Source organism: Anarrhichthys ocellatus, unplaced genomic scaffold (genome assembly GCF_004355925.1).
Source record: "Anarrhichthys ocellatus isolate YVR2014 unplaced genomic scaffold, GSC_Weel_1.0 scaffold21, whole genome shotgun sequence".
NCBI classification, from domain to species: domain Eukaryota; kingdom Metazoa; phylum Chordata; class Actinopteri; order Perciformes; family Anarhichadidae; genus Anarrhichthys; species Anarrhichthys ocellatus.
In genome coordinates this window covers 4,978,196-4,997,664 of record NW_022280051.1, presented here as the reverse complement: position 1 = coordinate 4,997,664, position 19,469 = coordinate 4,978,196, and the positions used below count along the sequence as shown (strand labels likewise).

At 41.8% G+C, this 19,469-nt stretch overlaps 4 protein-coding genes across 7 annotated transcripts in view; 1 reads left to right on the top strand and 3 right to left on the bottom strand.

Annotated features, from left to right (window-relative positions):
* Positions 1–1,361, bottom strand: part of creb3l2 (cAMP responsive element binding protein 3-like 2) — a 24,116-nt gene extending 22,755 nt beyond the window's left edge. Inside the window, 1 exon segment of the mRNA XM_031858956.1 lies at positions 377–1,361. Within this exon segment, the coding sequence (XP_031714816.1) occupies positions 377–475 (99 nt within the window). The 5' untranslated portion in view covers positions 476–1,361.
* cunh12orf56 (chromosome unknown C12orf56 homolog) overlaps positions 1–19,469 on the bottom strand; it is a 22,534-nt gene extending 3,065 nt beyond the window's left edge. Inside the window, exons 1-14 of one of the 4 annotated variants that reach the window (XM_031858955.1) lie at positions 19,127–19,469; positions 18,231–18,426; positions 17,476–17,491; positions 15,680–15,869; positions 15,426–15,578; positions 15,039–15,127; positions 14,789–14,933; positions 14,342–14,436; positions 13,675–13,764; positions 13,472–13,559; positions 13,322–13,396; positions 13,092–13,125; positions 12,768–12,949; positions 10,675–12,573 (exon numbers count right to left, since the gene is read on the bottom strand). In XM_031858955.1, coding sequence (XP_031714815.1) covers positions 12,421–12,573; positions 12,768–12,949; positions 13,092–13,125; positions 13,322–13,396; positions 13,472–13,559; positions 13,675–13,764; positions 14,342–14,436; positions 14,789–14,933; positions 15,039–15,127; positions 15,426–15,578; positions 15,680–15,869; positions 17,476–17,491; positions 18,231–18,426; positions 19,127–19,381 — 1,761 coding nt within the window. In that variant the 5' untranslated portion in view covers positions 19,382–19,469 and the 3' untranslated portion in view covers positions 10,675–12,420. Of the gene's footprint in view, positions 1–10,673; positions 12,574–12,767; positions 12,950–13,091; positions 13,170–13,321; positions 13,560–13,674; positions 13,765–14,341; positions 14,437–14,788; positions 14,934–15,038; positions 15,128–15,425; positions 15,579–15,679; positions 15,870–17,475; positions 17,492–18,230; positions 18,427–19,126 lie in introns of those variants that run through there. The other 3 variants (XM_031858954.1, XR_004213134.1, XM_031858953.1) reach the window with 3 other exon arrangements.
* Positions 1,594–5,613, bottom strand: ssbp1 (single-stranded DNA binding protein 1). Its single transcript, XM_031858958.1, has 7 exons — positions 5,553–5,613; positions 5,072–5,129; positions 4,515–4,572; positions 4,285–4,425; positions 3,772–3,865; positions 3,048–3,136; positions 1,594–2,702 (listed from the first exon to the last, which is right to left on the bottom strand). Exons 2-7 carry the CDS (start codon positions 5,093–5,095, stop codon positions 2,659–2,661), a joined length of 450 nt encoding a protein of 149 aa, XP_031714818.1. The 5' UTR covers positions 5,096–5,129; positions 5,553–5,613; the 3' UTR covers positions 1,594–2,658.
* On the top strand, positions 7,152–11,635 carry LOC116389885 (peroxisomal succinyl-coenzyme A thioesterase-like). The gene is made up of 11 exons (XM_031858957.1): positions 7,152–7,211; positions 8,220–8,425; positions 8,570–8,669; positions 9,057–9,247; positions 9,357–9,520; positions 9,758–9,877; positions 10,017–10,099; positions 10,188–10,281; positions 10,870–10,950; positions 11,044–11,185; positions 11,426–11,635. Exons 2-11 carry the CDS (start codon positions 8,233–8,235, stop codon positions 11,548–11,550), a joined length of 1,293 nt encoding a protein of 430 aa, XP_031714817.1. The 5' UTR covers positions 7,152–7,211; positions 8,220–8,232; the 3' UTR covers positions 11,551–11,635.

Below are 19,469 nucleotides of genomic sequence, written 5' to 3'. Positions count from 1 at the left end.
TATTCATCACAAGTTAAAACACTAAAAGAACATTAAAAGTCTTATTTTGAAGTTCCATATCCTCAAAAACTAGTTGTTGTTTTTTGTCATTCATAGACAGTTTATCTGCGTTATCTCTCATTTTGAATACTTTGTCACCAAATGCGTTTCAAAGAAAAGAAAGGAAGGAAAAGGAGGCTGAGAAATCATCCAAAAGAAAGTTGCATCCTGGACCTTAAGGCTCAAGTTCTGAATGGAGAGCCGGGAACCAACACACACACACACACACACACACACACACACACTTCCCTCCCCCCTCGTCTCAATCAAAGTGATTAAAAGGTGATTATTTCTCACTGACGGGCTTCAGAGACAATCAGCCTGATCGATAACTTACATTGGTGTAGAGCACACGGTCGATCTCTCCAGCCTCAGACAGCTCGCTGAGGTTCCGGTCCCAGTGTAGAAACGGTTCACTACCGTCCAGGATCTCCATGATTTCCTCCACACACACACACACACACGCTCTCTCTTCTGCCCGGTTTGTTGTTGTTTTTTTGCCGCAGAAATAAAAATGCAGCGAAAACAAAAACGGGTGTTTTGTTGCAGTGCAGTCGGACTGAAAACCAAAACTCCAAAAATAAAGCTCCAACTCCGGTGTAAAAAAAAAGAAAAGTTTCCAAAACTCGTTAAAGGAAATAAGTAGAATAAATAGAAACACGTGCCGTTGGTTCAGACTTGAGGGATAAATGCTCGATGTGTCAGAAGGCTGCAGCAGTCAGATTGAAGCTGAGCGTTGTTGTTGTTGATGATCATCTGCTCTCTGCTTCAGCTTTCTGCAGCGTCCTCCTCCTCCTCTTCTTCACAGCCCAGACACACAGGAATGCAGGGGCGGAGTCACGGAGAAGCAGAGAAATTGGGGGGAAATAAACTCAAGAAATAAAAGAAACTCTGTTAAAAAAAGTGAGCACGACTGTTAACAAGTACAAGTGAAAGTACTGTAATACATTGGAGGTTAAATGTAGGCTGTAGAATGTGGAGTGGTTCTTCTGTTCCAGCTGTTTATGACACTAGCGTCAAATACCCACAATAACAAACTAGAGTTTCCGGTTAAAACCTTCAAAATAAAGCCAGCACGCCTCATTTCAGGCCTTTGCTGAAGGTTTTACAGCAGTTAAAGTGAGTAAACAGTAAACAAATATATAAACTAAAATAAACTTGTGTAGGATAATAAGATAAAAGATTCAGTCTCTACTTTTGACAAATAAATCCCGTTATGAATAAATTTTCAGCTTTTATTTTTAAATCCTCTCAACCTATTTCCGGTCTCACTGGTTAATTCCGTTAAAGTGACGGAATTAACCAGTCTTTTAAACTGAATCCACACGTTTCCCCAAAAATCACAGCCCCGCCCACCTCCAGCTATCCGACCGTGTTCTTCTTTGATTGACAAGTGACGCAGCCAATCAGGAAAGACTATGACTATTCCTGAGACCAATCACGTTAGGCCAAGAATACCTCTGAGTAAGCCCGCCCCCGCAGCCGGAGAAACAGCCAATCAACGTCCACTAGCGAAAATACAAGATTTAAATAACTCAATACTTACATGTGACATACTTTCATAAAGTACACGTTTATATGTTTTTAATGCAAATATTTGCCATTCATTTTCTTAGAATTCCTTTAAGAATAGGTTTTTTTTAATGTTTTTAATGGTTATTTGTAACTTTTTTCTGCTTTTCCTCGTCTATAAAGTGCTTATAGGGGAATTTGTTCAGTTATTAACACAGGGAGGTTTGAGTCATACATGCCCTGACTGAAGAAGATGAACAAAAATGTGAACACAAATATAGTTTGTAAAAAAAAAAGTCTATTATACCAAATATTACAGAGAAATGAAGCAGCAGTAGTGAGCTGAAGGAAACGATCAAGAGATAAGGGGGATAACAACTGATAAGTGACAAAACAAAAAACATCAAATGCACACATCAATGTTGGGTTACAAGTATGCACGATTCAGGGATGTGAACAAGAAAACAAAATGCAGAAACAGGACAAAAAAAGTGAAACATATTAAAGGCTTTTCCTCTGATTTAGCAGGAAAGACAGCTGACATTTAACACAGAGAGAAGCCAGTGTAAGAAAGAGCAAATCTGTTTAAATTAGACTTAAAACTGGTGATGAACTGTATTTTCTTTGTGATGAACAAATCCCATGAAATGACCACGATTAATCTGAAAATAGTTCCCAACAAAACACGATTTCTTTTTAGTTTTCAGAGCAGTTGTCTTTACCGACCCCATGAAGAAACAATAACGTTCGTCTACGATCCTCAACACGACTACGAGTCGCTACAGCTTCTTCAAACTTCTAACGCAGTGAAACATTTGTCTTTTCTAAACTGCACTTTTAACGGTCATGTACAAGTAGCACAATGAAAACTATAGAATCAGAACGTCTATTTATACTTTCTGCTTCTCTCGATGCCTCAAGGTCGGCAGGAGGCGCCAAACATGATCAGAGTGTCGTAGCATATTTGGTCCCCGTTCTCTTTGGGTGGGTCAGTTCCTTTTTGGGGGGGGGGGGGGGGGTTCAGGTCAGGTCCTCAGTCGGGTTTCTGTGTAAAACTGGAGAATACAAAAATAAGTTGTCGTGTGGAGACGAAGAGGAGAAAGAGCTTCAGGTTCTTTCTCGGATGTTGTCGCTCAGGAAGACGATGTTGTCTGGAAAGAAAGAAACAAATTGTTTGTCAATTAGGATCCTTTAACACACAAATTAAATGCATCCAAGTAACTGAGTAACAGTAAGAGCAAGTGATGTCATATTTAACATCCAAAAAATACATCTTATTGTGGGTCCAACAAACAGGACGTTCACCCACAACACCCGAGTGTTTGACACCACGTTGTGGTTCTGTTGCCTGAAGCGAACTGTACGTCCTTATTTTCAATAAGGACGATTCCTGTCCTTTTACACAAAACCACTAGATTGAATTTGTGCCACGAGACTGTGTCGTAATCGTCGTGTCACCTTTACGCGACTTCATATTCACATAAAGCGTTTATGACCTGCGATGATGGTGGTGGCCTGGCGTCTCACTTGGTTCTTGTCCACATATTCTCCGTAGTCCAGTTTCCCCTCCACAAGGATCCTCGACCTAAAACAGAGGCCTTGAATCAGTCACATGAAGGCTCCTCTGTCATACGTTATCCAGCTTTAGACCCTCAGGTGGAGAGTTAAAGTGATACTCTACTGAAAATATGTCTTCTTAGCATTAATATCTCTGCAGGTTTAAAATAAACAATCTGTAATTAAGCTTCTCTTTCTCACTTTGGACTAACTTATCTGCTAGTGCAGTGCTTCCCAAACTTTTTGTTTTCTGGGGACCAACTTTTTGTGGCCATTTCCACATCACTTAATATTACCGTGATGAAGTAAACCAGCCATTTAGAATTTGTTTTATGCTTCAATTATCAGAATACGAATGTTCAGGCGCCCTCGTGTGGCTCAAACCCGTACTGCAGATATGAACGTTGAATCAAAGACTATGGAAGAAAGTCTGAAAATGTATTTGGCGACCCAACCTTGTCTTTGGGAATGACTGATGAAATCCTCTATCCGTGTAATTTCATATTAAGATATCAATGTATATTGTGATATAGTGACGTTTCTTTTGGCTAACCCAGTGAATTTAAATACTTTTTATGATTTTATGTGTATTTTCTGACTCTGCCTCTCTGCTGTACGCCACCAAAAAACATTTTAAACACCCAGATGTGTTTACGGTCATACCCTTTCTTGATGTACTGGTAGGCCACATCTCTCAAACCAGGTTTGAACACTGACACGCGATGCCACGTCGTCTTCTGACTGATGTCCCCTGGAGCTACAAAAAAACAATCCTCATTCTTTACACTGTAAACACTTTCTTTTAAAACGCTCTACAGCTCTTTAAAATGTACACGTAAAATTCTTAACATGCGGTGCTTAGATTAGTACTTTTACTGTAAATTTATATTTTAGATTCTTACCTCGCAGTGATGTTTATTTCTTATATTGTACATTTATTTCTAATATTCTTAACGTGCAGTGCTTTGTTACGCACCAACATAAGAGCAAACGATGTCAGCAAAGCTGGACCTTTAAGGAGATCGCAAAATAATATAATATATTAAATATGCTGCTCTGTGTCTTTACTTTATGTGGATTTCTTTCCATCTCCGCAGAGGAATTTTAGCGTAAAGCACAATGAGTTCACTTGTAACAAACTGTTTTTCCATCATCGGGTATCACGCGACGTCGTACCCGTTGGGCTCGTCTCTCCGTCTCCAGAGCGCCACATTTCATTGGTCGCCATCGAGAAGATGGTGACCGGGTTGCGACCCTCCACTTGTCTCATCACCGGGTCCTGACCCACTCGGCCCAACAGCTGTACGCGGTTTATCGCTGGAACAAAGACGTTAAATCGTAGTGAGAACACATTTGAGAGGCGAGGATGTTTAAATCCGTCTCTTCCAGGCAGAAAGCGGACTCACATCTCTCCAGGATGAGGCTGGCGTCTGTGCTGCTGCACCTCACCACCTGTCTGAAGATCTGTGGAGGGACGAGATTAAATATTTACTTTGTAAAGCCCAAAGTATGCAGAGCTCGTGTGCATCTCCCTGCACACGCTTGAATGTTTTCCTCCTTCTCATCAGTTGAGATGCTTTTCTTTGGTGTCTGCATGTCTGATCAATAAAGTCTCAGTCCATGCTGATGGTGCTGATCTTTCTATAGTCAGATATATATCCAATACAACTAATGTGTCTAGTAGTAATTGTTATCACCACCTACTTTGATAACCAATTAATTGATTTGAGTGATTCTTTAAAGAAAAAATTATCTTAAATGTGAATATTTTCTCGTATCTTTACTCCTCTATGACCGTTTAAAAAAAGACTTTTCAGGATGTGATCTTGTGTTTTTGTAAAACACAGATTTTACACATTTTATAGAACAAACAACTAATTGATGAATCCAGAAAATAAGAGACAAACTAATTGATAATGAAATTAATAACTACTTGCAGTAACAATCCCTTTTTTCCTCTCACCTGTGCAGAGGCACTTCTCAACATCTTGTCAGCTGTGGAGACTATTTAAGAGACTGATCTAAAAAACAACAACAAACATCTTAGAGATAGAAGAAAAAGTATACAAGTAACACTGACATCGAGCTTACAAAACTATATAAAGAAATATTTACTTCAACTGGTACAAGCAAAATAATCAAACAGTTGAATCAACAACTCTCTAACAGTTTTAAGAAATGTGTAACATTGTAACCTACATGGTTCGTTTGTTGTCATTGTACACATACACACAAAAAGAAGAATCAAGCACGTGAGCGTCGACTCAAAGTCACAACAGCAATGGCTGTCTGGGTCTCGCGCCATTAGGATGTGATAAATGAATAAAGAATAAATCTGTTAAATCTTTAAACTATAATATGAGATAAAACGGACGCGTGTTTGGTAGAAAACGGTGTCAAAGTTTGACAAAAGAAGGACATGAAAGAGCTGGTTGGAAACTCACCAGGTGCAGAACGGTCTTCGGTACCCTCACGCTTCCGGTCCGTCTATAACACGGGTCCGACCACCTACCGGAAGTTGTGAAAGTTCCGCATCCTAACTCACGTAACATTTTTTTTTTTTTTTTATTCAACCTTTATTTAACCAGGTGAGTCCCATTGAGATTAAAAATCTCTTTTTCAAGGTAGACCTGGCCAAGACAGGCAGCAACACAAGAAACACATAGTTACAGACAGGAAACACAAAACAAGTTAAAATAAATTAAAAGTTAAGAGACAGTGACTTAACCGAGTTCATTTAAAAAACATTGACATTTTTGGGAACCTGCCTCTATTTCTTTCATTTTATATTTAAAAGCAGTAAGTGGTATCAGTTCTTTCAGTTTTAAGTCATTCTGCAACATATTCCAGGATGAGGGTGCAGAGTACACAAAAGCCCTTTTTCCCATTACCGTTCTGGCATTTGGTACAGTGAGCATAAAGAAGTCCTGAGAACGCAAGGAGTATTGTCCGACACTTTTCCGCATGATCAATACACACAGGTAGCTTGGTAGCAGACCAAGGATTGCCTTATAAATAAAGGTGTACCAATGACAGAGCCTACGGGTGGGCAAAGCAGGCCGTCCTACCCGCGAGTATAACTCACAGTGGTGAGTCAGAGCTTTACAATTGGTAATGAACCGCAGTGAAGCATGTAAGCTGTGTCCACCATACGTAGACAGTTAGCAGAGGCATGCATATAAATAAGATCACCATAGTAAGAGTCAACACAGGTTAGAAAGTAGCAGCAACTAATCATACTCGATTTTGAACATTATAAAAATACTTTTTAATAGTATAATATATTATATAAATCACAGGAGTTTCATAAATTACCACAGTTTTTTGGGGAAAATATTGTATATATTTGGATATCAATTTTCTCTATTTCCTTGCATCATGTCACAATCAAACATGTTTCAAGTTAACAAATAAAATTATATTCTGTACTTTATGTTATGACTTTGAATGAATTACTACCTATACAAAATACTGCACGTGAACAAAATCACTATAGCCTCATTATGGTTGCAATGTGATTTTTTGCCTCACATTGGTTTTTCTGAGACAATTATACGTTTAAAAGCCCACAAAACAATATATATTCATAACTTTTTAGACATAAATATGTTTGTGGAATATGGTTAGAACAGTTTAGATCTAATGTAGGACTTGTTATGAAAGCATGTGTTGAAACTTACCTTTAGCAACAAGTGGAAGTGATTTAATTGGTACACAAATAAACTCACTTGTCACATGAAGTCACCAGGATGTTCCGTATGTGTCACTGAGGGGACTTTAAGAGTTAAAATCACGGCTACAACTGTATGAGGAACTTTGCAGGATATTTAAAGTGGGTCCTTAATTAATGGGTAATTACAAAGATAAGAGCCCCGAGGCACACGAGACGTGTCATGTACACTGTGTCGCGGGTCATAGAGATAAGTAGTCTACAACTGGGTGAACATGTTTCTGTGCGAAGTCTGCGAGGCAAAGTCCGCTTTCAGGAGTGCACACTTGAGGAATGTACAGTATACAGTAAAGGGTTTACACCAGAGAGCTCACAGGCATTTGAGGATTTCCCTGAGCCCTCGTGGACCTGCAGCCAACGATCCTCAAACTCTGTGAGTTCTTTTGGTGAAACTGTTAATGAGTACTTAGTTTGTGAAATGCTCACGAGGTTTATGTACTGCTCTAAACCTCTTTTTCGGGACAATATGCGAGAAAACTAAAGTTTTACGCAACAAAACCACTTAGTTGGGTTTAGGTAAAATATCTTTAAACAGTTAGATTTAGTAAACAAAACCAAACATTGCAGTGAAAGCAAAGTATGAAGAGAAAACATACGCATGGTGCATGATATAACTTAAATACTTCCACTAGTGGCAACTTTACAAAAAATACTAATGTAAAAAATACTTGAATTAAAGTAAAAGTCCTGCACTAAAAAAACACAGAAGTTTTATGAGCAAAATATACTTAGAAGTATCAAGTATCATGTCTAAGCAGTGTTCTACTGCTTTAACTGATTTATATGCAGTTGGGGAGTTAAACTGAGTGAGTTTTCATCATCAAAGCATTAACTTATCAAATCCATCACTCCCACAATCAGTGTGGAGGAATGCTGTGTTCTGTCTGAGATAACATTCATCAAACTAAACAATCATTTCCTTTTTGTGTCTTTGGTCTTTCTGTTTTGTCAGCAGGTTTATCAGGGTCTAAACCTTTTCTTTTATTTATCTTTTTGTTACTTATTGCAAAACAGCAAGAACCCTGTGGTATGTTCTGAATTACATCACTTTACTGCAATGTAGCCAACATTCAGGATATCTAAAATCCAAAGTTATACGTCGTCTCAAGTCATGATATTAATCTAATCTGGACGTAGTTCATTAGAACCCTTTTATATTATGAGAGTTCCTTCTGGAGCTCAAGTTACTGTTCAGAAGGTCCAGGATCTTTGTTCACAATCACAGTTTTTGGGGGTCGTGCTGTCACTCATGCTTTCATCGATCCTTGAAGAACTCTTTCTTCCAAAACGGTTTTTAGGCTGAAAAGAGTTCTTAATGGAACCCTTTAAAGAACCCCTGAAAAACCGATGGCACGGAATGAACTCGTGCATTTCTCCACAGACGATCGTCCGCCATGTCCCACACTGTCCCTCCGGTTGTCTCCGTTGTCCCCTCTCGGGCTCTGGTGGATGAGACGTTCAAGGTGGCGGTGCGGAATCTGCCTCCGGGTTCTCCAGTAACACTTCACTCCCTCCACCTCTCCGAGGACGAGGACTTCTGGGAGGCCTTCGGACACTACATCAGCGATCACAGAGGAACCGTGTCTCGTGAGTTCTCTTCCTCTTCCAAAACTACATTTTAAAATCTTAAAGTGTGTTTTAAATCTACTGTGAGGACAAGCGGCCTCATGCTAAACACAAAAACACTTCAGATTTCTAATTTGCTTCTTGGCTTTGTTGTATATTTTGTAGTTGCAGAGGATTTCAGTTTTGGGGGAACGTACACGGGAAAAGAAGCCATGGGTTTGTTGTGGAGTATGCGTCCTGTCCCAGGCAGCCGTGAGGGCCTCAGGTAAAACTATCACCTAAAGTCAATAACACAATTAATCCTCTTCTTCTCCTCTGAAATGATTAATTAAACGATATTGTTTCTCTGTCCTCGCACTGGATCTGTTATAAATTCTTTGCACTGAACAACAAAATCATGGATAACAAAGACATTGTGGAAAGACGGGGGACTACAGGGCTGCGGGTGGGATTTGAACCCGGGCTTGTGCATTAATTAAGGTCTCAGCTTTAATTCTTCGGGTGTGGATCCACAGGGTGAGCTGGTGAAATCTATATTTCTGTATCATGTTAACTGAAACCTAGTGTGTTGAAGAAGTGAGCTGCTCGTCTCTGCTGCAGGCTGCAGGCTCCGGGCCTCATTAACACACCTTGAACCTCTTCACCTGTCAAGGTTGAGAAAGATGAACGTCTGCAGCCCCCTGCTGGTCAACATCTCGGTCTACAGTGGACATGTAGAGGAGGGCTTCAGGGAGCAGGCTCCTCTGGCCTCGGCGCTCACAGAGAGATGGTACATGGGTCCAGGAGTCCGGAGGATGGAAGTCAGAGAGAAAGGAGTGCGAGGGACGCTGTTTCTACCTCCAGGTCCACCTGAAAACATATGTCCTCCTCTTATCTTCTTTGTGTCGCTCTTAAAAGATCAGTGTTTTAGTTAGATTAGATGATCAGTAAATCCAGTGTCTCCGTGCCTCAGGTCCAGGACCGTTCCCCGGCCTGCTGGACATGTGGGGAGGAGGTGGAGGGCTGTTGGAGTATCGCTCAGCTCTGCTGGCGTCTCACGGTTACGCTTCTTTGGCGCTGGAATATTTCTCCGCCGATGAGCTTAAATCAGCCGAAATAGAGTTCAACTATTTTGAGGTTTGTGTTTGTTATTAATACACTAAGTTATTCATATTTCAATATAAAAAGCTGGTGTGGCCAAACTGTGGCCCGTTTTTATTGAATTTCTGCCTGTTTGTGACATCTTAGACACATAAACATCTTACATTTACATCGTCATCTTTAGGCCATGAACAGACACCAGTATTTTAAACTTTACTTATTACGTTTATTAGCGTTTGTTGTTTCTTAAGTTCCCGTTCTACTTCTGCACAGACGGCGTTTAATATCGTCAGTGACCATCCTCAAGTGATCCCAGACAGAGTCGGAATTGTTGGTCTTTCCCTCGGCTCGGTTGTGACCAGTTATTTGGCAGCCGAGAGCAGCGTTATCAAGGCAAGTACTGAATGCAAAATATGTTGGAGATTGCTTTTTTTGTTTGCAGGTTTGAAGTTGAAAACCTGTAGAACTTTTGGCCCTGATAGCACGCAGTAGAGAACCAGATTTAAGAGTGCATCGTTGTGTTTTGTTCCAGCCTCGTTGTTGTGTTTGTATCAGCGGCATCCACATTTATCCACGCGGGGCGACCCTCAAAGGATTCTCTCGATTGTTGTTCTCGTAGGTATTCTGTTATTCTGTCAGTAACATGAAGCCAGTACACACAGTTGGACTGATATCATGATTAATTAATTACTTGTGATGGCAGGAATAATCACAAGGTGCGTGTGGATGAGAACAACCATGAGATATGGCGAGATAGGTTCCTACCGATTCCCGATGATCTCTCGCAGAAAGTGGACGTAAGTACATGTTGCACTTTTTAACGTCCAACATCGGACAAAAATATGTCTTGGCGCCCTATTTTCGTGGCTTTCTTGTCTGTTCTTCAATCATTGTACCAGGCAGAAACCTTCTGTTCTGAAAAGTGAAGTCAATGCAGAAGTGCTCTAAAGCTGCATTCTCTCTAGTGTCCACCAGGGGGCGACTCCTCTGGTTGTATAGAAGTCTATGAGAAAATGACTCTACTTCTCTCTTGATTTATTACCTCAGTAAACATTGTAAACATGAGTTTATGGTCTCAATCTCTAGTTTCAAGTCTTCTTCAATACAGCATGATGTTCATTTAGTACATTATGCTCCATTTAGAGTCAAACAGACCATAAAGCAGGGGATGCTTTAGGGCGGGGCTACACAGTGATTGACAGGTTGACAACCCTTTCAGTGTGTTTTCAGTGAATGAAATGACTACATCCCCTTACGATATAGTCAATGCATTGCACTATAAATGTAAAATATTGTTATGGTGTTCCACTTTGCACCAAATGACACATTTCGTGCAAACATTGGTTTATTCTAACAAACACGTATTGTGCTTGATTCTCTTGGAGGTGGGGAAAATAAACTGTCCAATGTTGTTGGTGAACGGCCGTGATGATCAGAACGTGCCCACAGTGGAGTGTGCTGAGGATGTGAGTGCACACACACACACAGACACACTTGCTGGAGCTCCACAGACATGAAATCAGTCGGTGGTTTTGATTTGACCTTTGACCCCACCCCAGATGGCCAAAATGATGCGAGCAGCAGGGAAGGAGCACCTGCTGACCAGAATTGAATACCTGGATGCCGGACATCTGATCGAGCCGCCCTACTCGCCTCACTTCAGAGCCACTAAGTTCATAAAGGATGACACAAAAGAGAAAGGTGAGTTCTGCTCATTTAACGTCTGCAGGCTCTGCTTTTGGTTTTTAGTTTTGGTGGTTTTCGGGGTTATGGAAGACATTCATAGATGTGTTCCCTTCACCGTCGATCACAGAACCAAATATTTTAATCTGTTGGTAAAAAATTGTTCTATATTTTACAATGTAACATTTATTTATTTTGTTCTGCCTTACGTATCCATTAAAAACCCTCCAGTTTTCTGATCTCCATCGTGTGTTTCAGTGATATTGCTTTGGGGAGGACAAACCAAACCCCATTCAGACACTCAGGAGGACTCCTGGAATAAGATCTTGGCTTTTCTGCAGCAGCATCTGTACTCGAGACAGACGCTTAAAGCCAAGATGTGAACGCGTACGGCAGCACGCATCGCCCACGAATCAGTGCAGGAAAACAAGGCGTTGTGTGACGAGATCATGTTTTATTAAATTAACACACTCACATGTTCACAGGTGACCGTGTCTTTTCTTCTGATGGAGTATTCCTTTAATTATTTGCAAACTTCAACCGTTGACAGTAAAATCAATGGAAGATGGAAAATGTCAGAAAAGTAATTTCTACTAGTTCTGGTATTAAAACTTAATTTAGTTAAATAATCAGGGTTTTACACTGATTAAGTGAATCTTTCTAAAAGCTTCAGTCTACCTTTAATTTAAGAAATTATTTCTTCAATGTACTTCCTACCCACTAGCCCAACAATCAGACGGAATTGGTTTTATGACCGTTGTCTTCTTCAGTCCGAGTCTTGTTCGACGTAATCTTTTCTCCGTCGTTGACACAATCGTGAGTAATCCACCATGAATGTGCCCTTGAACTTTAGACAACTTCCACTTAAATAACGTTCATTTAGAGCGCACATCATCTGAGGACATCTGCAGATCTACATGTCCTAAATGTACACAAAGGCAGAATCCAAACGTACAGGGAAGGATGCTTATACAACAGGAACGTTGGTGCCAATTAGCAGGTGCTTGCATGCTAATATGCTAAGCTAACGTGGTGAACACTACACCAGCTGAGCATCGACGCAGGAAACCGGGAGAAGATTTCTGCTTTACAGCATTAAAGGAACATTTCGTAACACAACAAAAACACGTGGTAGAAAGAAGTGCTATTCTTTCTACTGAGTTCCTTTGTTTCACCTGTAACAGCAGCAGATTTACCGCTCGGTTCATTAACGGCAGCGGTGCGACTCGAAAGATAAACTCACTCAGACTTTATTAAAGGCACAGTCTGCGAGAGCGCGTGTGTTTGTGTGCGATCATCTGTGCAGATGAAGAGTCAGGATTTGCTCGACCAGCTGAAGAGTTGGTTGGCTGATCGGGTAGTGAGGCGGCAGCTTCTCCTCCGCGCACGACAGCTTCACAAAGTACCTGGAGGGAAACACACTTATTCACCAAGTACTGCACTGAAGTACAATTTTTACATACTTGAGTACTTCCATTTTATTCTACTTAATACTTATACCCCACTACACCTCAGGGAGGTACTTTTTACTCCAAAAAACTCGTGCGTTAGTCCTCACCGTCCTGAATGTGGAGCAGAAAAGTGAGGCAGCAGCACAAACCTGAACTCCTCTCTGAAATGGGATCGGAGGTGCTGGGCCAGCTGGTTGTTGTACTGCAGACAGGCCAGCAGGAGGCGACAGCGCTGGTACAACACAACAGACTGAAGTGGACTCAGAAAGGACTCCTGCAGGTCCGACAGAACCAGCACCACCTGCTGGACCTGGTACCCAATGAAGGACAACTGCAGAGAGATGAGGAGAGCAGTTCTCTAGTTTTAACTCGAGTCAAAAATAAGCAAAATGCAGCTTTAAAATGTTTGGCCTACAGGACAATCTGTCTCAGAGTGAAGTTAACAGGGATGTATGATGATGGAGGACGTTTACCATTTGAGGATGAGGCTGCAGGACTCCGAGGATCCTGCCAACAGACAGGAAGTTGTCAGCAGAGGAACTTCTGCTGGCCTAAAGTTTCAATAAAGTGAAAATTCACAGGCTGAGTGGGGAAGTTTGACATTTACCAGGCTAAAATCAGTTCAGGACTGTATAGATGAGAGTAATTTTAGCAGCGTTGGTGCTCAAACAATCAAAGAGGTTTCATTGGGATATAAACTCACGTCGTGGCCTAAAAGCAGCAGCTCAAAGAGCAGAGAGCAGGCGGCGTCCAGGTACTCGGCTAGTAAGGCCTGACACTGACAGAGAAGGACAGCGGTGACATTAGAAACAGATGAAATATATAACATTAATGTGAGTGGGGAGCAGCTCACCTTGCAGTCAACCAGAGAGCTTTGGTTCTGTGTTTGTAGCTCTGCGTCACATATCAAGGCGAGCAGCATTCTGGAGGCCAGGGCTCCTCTGCAGGGAGAGAGAGAGAGAGAGAGAGAGGTATTTACAGCAGGAACAAGATCCACGCATCAACGTTTTAAAGGATGAAGTATTCAAATAGAAAGGGGACAGTTGGGGTCTTTACTTTTTGGCAGAGAGCAGGTTGAGTCTGGCCGGTTCGACCTCCGTCTCTCTGAACATGACGGCGAGCGTCTGGACGATCAGAGTGCTCAGTCTGAACAGAAGCATTGAGTTGGTGTTAAAGGCTTATTGTTGCATAAAAATTCCTTCCAATACAATTCACAGACACAGAGTGTAAGAAAGTCCATTGGTATTAACTCAGTATTAAAGCGGAGGTCTCTGCTTCATTTCCTTCTGAAAAGAAACTTGATCGGTTTAAAGTAAAATCACGTTCATAAGCAGTTCTGAAGCACTGAACTACCACAAAACTGTGTTAAGATGAGAGAAGAGCAAAAATGAGAAGACATTGGTGAATCCCAGAAATCAATACGTACTAACAAAATAAGAAGACATTGTCAAGAGAGTTAAGAGTGTATCCACAGTAACTGTTGAAATACAAACTACATTTTACTGTTTTCTGTGACACACACACGCACACACATTTAGTTTTTAATTGACAAAAATCAAGGATAAAGAGAGAGATGAACTCACACATACCTCAACACTTCTGTAACAGCCTTAAGTGTGTTGTGTAAAAACAAAAGCAGCTTATAAACTCAAAGGGTTATTTCCCTGATTGGATTAAGGGTCTAAGATCAGACACACACACACACACACACACTGAAGCTTACAGTAGTTGATCTGCTGTGCAGACTCCACTGAGGCTCTGGCAGCCGTGCAGAGATTCCTCCAGAGTCTGAACCAGGAAGACGAACAGCTCACTGGACTGAAGCACAAGAGAGAAAGTCCTCACAAACATATAAACTTCCTGTGAAGATGACATTGACAGTAGAGCGCCACGGTTTGAAGCTCAATATCCCCCAATGTTCAGTAAAACCTACGATCAGGGCGTCGCCATTGATGCTCTTCTAGTCGGCGATCCCCGATAGTGTCACACTACAAACAACCACTCCGTGTTTAAATAATAGACTGTATATAAGGAGGTTTGAACTGCCAGGAGGAGAGATAGTAACATTAGCAGCATCACTAACATTATGATGCTTTCAGGGTCTGTTCAGTGAAAATGAGTATTGTGCGAATAATGTCGAGGAGCACGAACGGGTGCGTGGACGTCTCACCCTCCAGAAGAGTCGGCGGAGTGTGATGTCGCGGTGAGCGGCGGTTCTCAGCTCCTGCAGCAGCAGGTAGAGACTCTCCACACTGATCCCCTCCTGCAGGAGCTCACAGCTCAGCTGACCAAACAGGTGAGCTGTCCGATCCCAGCTGCACACAAACACACACACACACACACACACACACACACACAGCAGGTCATAAATAATGCTTCTGCTTCTGTTAGAGTGCTGTGTTACAACAGAGTTTTGTTACCTGATGGCTGGAGGTCGTTTTCCAGGACAGGACTTAGACGAGGCACTGCACCTCCTTCTGTAGAGCGGGTCCAACGCCAGAGTGGACTTCTGAACACACACACACACACACACACACACACAGAATGTTAACATCCAAATAAGAATACATGATTGTGGGTAATGGAGTGGAATGGATTTTAAACTTGTCCATCAGGAGTCGGACAACGTTACAGTAGAGAAATGCTGAATCAGTGGATAACTACAGGTGATATAGTATTACATACAAGAATAATAAAAGGAATGTCAATTATTTTCTAAATCAATTGATTATTGATAGAATCCTAACGATAGGCATCCCTCCATCACATCATGTCGTAAAGCACTCGCTCGTCAATGAGTCCCTCACAATAATGAAGCTGTTCCATGAGCTCTGCAGATGAAGGTAAAGTCTGGACGTATCCGACACGGCGTAAAGATGCAGCTCGGCCTCCCTCTCCTCTCCGCTCGAAGAGTCCCTCCTCAACAGGCGAGACAGAACTGAGCCGATCCCCCTCTGGACCTGGATCAACACATCATCAACACACCAATGAAGGTTTCATCTTCTGAGCCACTTTGCATGCACAAATGTTTGAAATCAAATTTAGAAAAGACAGTCTGCACCTGGCCAGTGTTGGGGAAGTTAAGTCTGTGACTGGATGGCGACAGAGGAGAGGTGGGGGAGCTGGTGGGGGAGGGCGCTGTGGAGGGAGGCCGAGTGGTGGGGTGTGGGACCCTGATGAGGCCCAGAGTCTCCGGGTCTGGACACGAGGCAGAACGTGTGGGTGGTAACGTGGGAAGCTCACCGGGGCTCCTGAGGAACAGGAAAGAGATGGACGAGGTTCACTTCTGTCACAGTAGCATCATTTTAATTGTGGATGAATGTTAATATGTTGATTATTTTAGTTGTTTGTCCTATAAAATGTCAGAAAATGATGAAAAATGTCTACCAGACATCCTCTAATGTCTTCTTTTGTCCACTTTACTGTCATAGAGAGGTGAAGACACCAGTAAAAATTCACATTTAATGTTTTAACATTTTTTTTCTGATGTGTATTGAGCATTAAAGCTAAGTGTGTTTTCTATTGTTGCCGACAGGCTGCTCAGTAATTTCAACGTAACGATCCAACGGATGAAAACTGCTTCCGAGTCCCCAAAGATCCATCAATATCTCTCAGCGTGTGTGTTTAATGACCCCCCATGGGTGAACTACACTCAAGCAGAAAGACAGGTAAGCATGAGACAGCGTTTACATCACACACACACACACACACACACACACAACAAGCATTTGTTGTAACGAGGCAACAAGTCAGTGTTCAACGACAGCAAATCTGATCGCACTTCCTCTCGTCATTTCCTGAGACGCAGAGGGATTCAAGACGCGACCAAATAGTAAACAGGACGTCAAGAACCCAGAACAATTAATTAGAAAATAATGTGTATTCAGGTAAAAAGTCGGATGAAGGTACTTGATACAAATTCTTTAATTTTCACATCATAATTAGATGAAAAGCTGAAAAGATCAACAAAACTACTTCTGAAAACTGCACAGCTTATTCATTTGAATTCAGATATACTGTACATAATTTTATATTTAAAGTGTAATTTTACTCTTTTAATACTTCGTTTGCAAAAGCTTACATGTTGCTCATGTACTCATGTAAAATAAATACATTTGGATCTCAGTAATGAGTCGGAGACGATCGTGGTACCTGTTGAAATTCCCCAGTGGACGATGACCATGAGCAGCAGGTAAACTGAGGTGAAACATGTCCCTCTTCATTAAATACGTCATGAGCTACCCGAAGAGGATCATTACTGATCCTGTTAGAGTGAGGCAGCTTTCACTTCACGCATTATTTACCTGTTTCCAAACCGAAGGGATGAGATTGAACTTTTTGTGGAATGTTTTGTCGTGTCGGTGAGGACACTACCCTCTTCCCGTCACCACACATACAGTATACAAACATTATGAATGCAGGTATTTAAGCTCCTAAAGTTTAACCCTCCTCCTCTCTTGTAGCCCTGCAGATAAACACAGCTGTAAAGGTTTTATCGCTCAAAGAGTTCGTCTGTCTCCCTGACGCCCAGACAGAATCTGAGCTGCTCACTTTGGACACACAGGAGGGTAAAAAGCTAAATTAGACACATAAAGTTACACCATGCGGGACAGCTGGACCTCTGAAGTGTCAAATAACTCCCGTAGTTGTGGATAAAAAGACTTTAGCATTCGTTTCAAAGTAGATTTTCAGTTATTAGACTTAAGCAGGAAGTGTGCTTCTTTTTGGACTATCTTTAAAAAGAGTGTTTGACACTCAAGAGTTAGAAAGTAAAAGCAACCACAGCCGGTCTCAGGTTCCATTGATGGCTATCATCTGACTAACCTGAGAGGGTATTTGTGTGTTTGAGATGCTCACCTCTGTGCAGGATATCCTGTCGGGGAAATAAAAGACACAGGGGGGTAAAGTTACACTCAAAAGGTATCAGGGGAAATGAACCAAGAAACAAAGAACAGCTTCACAGATTTCATAGTAAAACGACTCTTAAATAACTTGCTTTTTCTCCAAAACTGCAGCAAATTACAGGAGAATTTCTCACTCAAATAGAAGTTCTCCGTGTTATTGGGACGTTACTGGCTGTGCCGCTGTCCCAGCAATGTTCAACCATCAAGCGGCTGATCGACCGGTGTATCTCTCAATGCACTGCGCTTTACTGGACAATCTCACACCACAGACTGTGTAAGTGGACGTATCGTCATCGTGACGTCACCCGTTGGTCAGTAGACTGCGTTTTGAAGCCTTGAGTTCGTGGTTTTGGTCGTCGCCATCTTGGCTTTTTGCAACCAATGAACGGAAGTGAACATATTTACTAAATGAACATCATGCTGTATTGAAGAAGACTTGAAACTAGAGATTGAGACCATAAACTCATGTTTACAATGTTTACTGAGGTAATAAATCAAGAGAGAAGTAGAGTCATTTTCGTCAGTAGAAGAGAATGCAAGTTTTAAGACACTTCCGCATTGACTTCACGATTAGCGCATCAGCTGCTCTTCCTCCTCAGCCACAGCCGCCCTTACAAACTTTGGCCCCCTACGGTGATCTAAGATGCAACCTTTGACAATTGTTTGTAAATTATTTTGGTAATTTGACATTTAAAAACACCTCTTTACCTTCTACGGTGTGTGTTATTGTTGGGCATTGGCTGGTTCTGCGAGAGGGCGGGGCTACGGGAGGACGTCCCGCCTTCCTGTCTCTCCTCAGCCAATCATGGCCCCTCACAACAGGCTTGTCTGTGACGTAGGTGATTCGAATGTGCTGGCAGAGTTCCCGGTTCTTTCCATGAAGGAAGTCTGGGAGGTCATTGACCTGAGGAGATGATACGGAGATAAAGATCGGGATTAACTCTGTGAGGAGGAATTTAAACCGTTGACCTCTGACCTACGTGACATAACAAGGTGTTAAAAGGAGGCGTGTTCTGCTACAGCTTGTCTTTTGGATACTGCATGTTATGTAGGGTTTTATTACTAAGCATTGAGCTTGAATCTATTTCGAGTCCCTGGTAGTCTAGACCGGGACATTCAGTTTAAGCTCAGGATAATGGCTTCCTGATTAGTTAGCGTCTTTATCGGAAAGCAAAGTGTTGCAGAGATATAGAAAACTGATTATTTATTCTTCAATCACTTTTGTTATATATTTAAATAAATGTGGTGTTTTAACAATTAACCATTTCAAATTTACTATCAAACAAGAACAAAAAAACAGCATATGTGCTTAATTTAGAAGCTGTAAATAGAGAACGTTTGACATTTCTGCTTCATAAATATCTCAAAGGTTTAGACAACAATCAAAATAGTTGCTGACAATGAGTTGGACAGAAAAAAATAAGTAATTTCTGACATTTAATAGTCCAAATATTCATTTTTCAATCAAGATTAATGGAGAATTGAGTGAATCAATAACGTCACTGTCCTATAGCCGATATTGGTTTTCTGTCAATCACCTAATTGATTAATTGATCAGCTGTAGTAGAACATTTAAAAAGTTGAACACCATTCTTTGAACTCACGAGCTCGATGTCACGCACACACCTGAAGCTCAAGGCTTCGGTGAGCGTGCGCGGCGGGTATTCAGTGAGGTACACGCGCTCGTCGCTCAGAACCACGTGCATGTAAGCCTTGTTGATGGTCTCCGATAGCACCACGCACGGCTCGTGGGCTCGGATCCGCTCGTACACCGTCCGCTCCGTGTTCCGCTTCAGGAAGGAGTCCAGCTTGATGTTTGGGCGCGAGAGAAGGAGCGCACCGGAGCCGGTCCGAGCCATGCCGGTACTGGTACCGAGCAGTTGGTGACAACTTTGTGGCTCTTCCCGTCCCGTTAAAGTACAACTGAGCAGGTAAACTGCTGCTGTC

Excerpts from the sequence above, each read along its gene's own strand:
- LOC116389885 (XM_031858957.1), top strand. The coding sequence starts at position 8,233 with ATGTCCCACACTGTCCCTCCGGTTGTCTCCGTTGTCCCCTCTCGGGCT. Across the intron at positions 8,426-8,569 it reads TCACAGAGGAACCGTGTCTC|TTGCAGAGGATTTCAGTTTT; the intron begins GTGAGTTCTCTT and ends TATATTTTGTAG. Across the intron at positions 8,670-9,056 it reads GGCAGCCGTGAGGGCCTCAG|GTTGAGAAAGATGAACGTCT; the intron begins GTAAAACTATCA and ends TCACCTGTCAAG.
- ssbp1 (XM_031858958.1), bottom strand. The coding sequence starts at position 5,095 with ATGTTGAGAAGTGCCTCTGCACAG. Across the intron at positions 3,866-4,284 it reads CGGAGAGACGAGCCCAACGG|CTCCAGGGGACATCAGTCAG; the intron begins GTACGACGTCGC and ends GTTTTTTTGTAG. Across the intron at positions 3,137-3,771 it reads TACCAGTACATCAAGAAAGG|GTCGAGGATCCTTGTGGAGG; the intron begins GTATGACCGTAA and ends CCTCTGTTTTAG.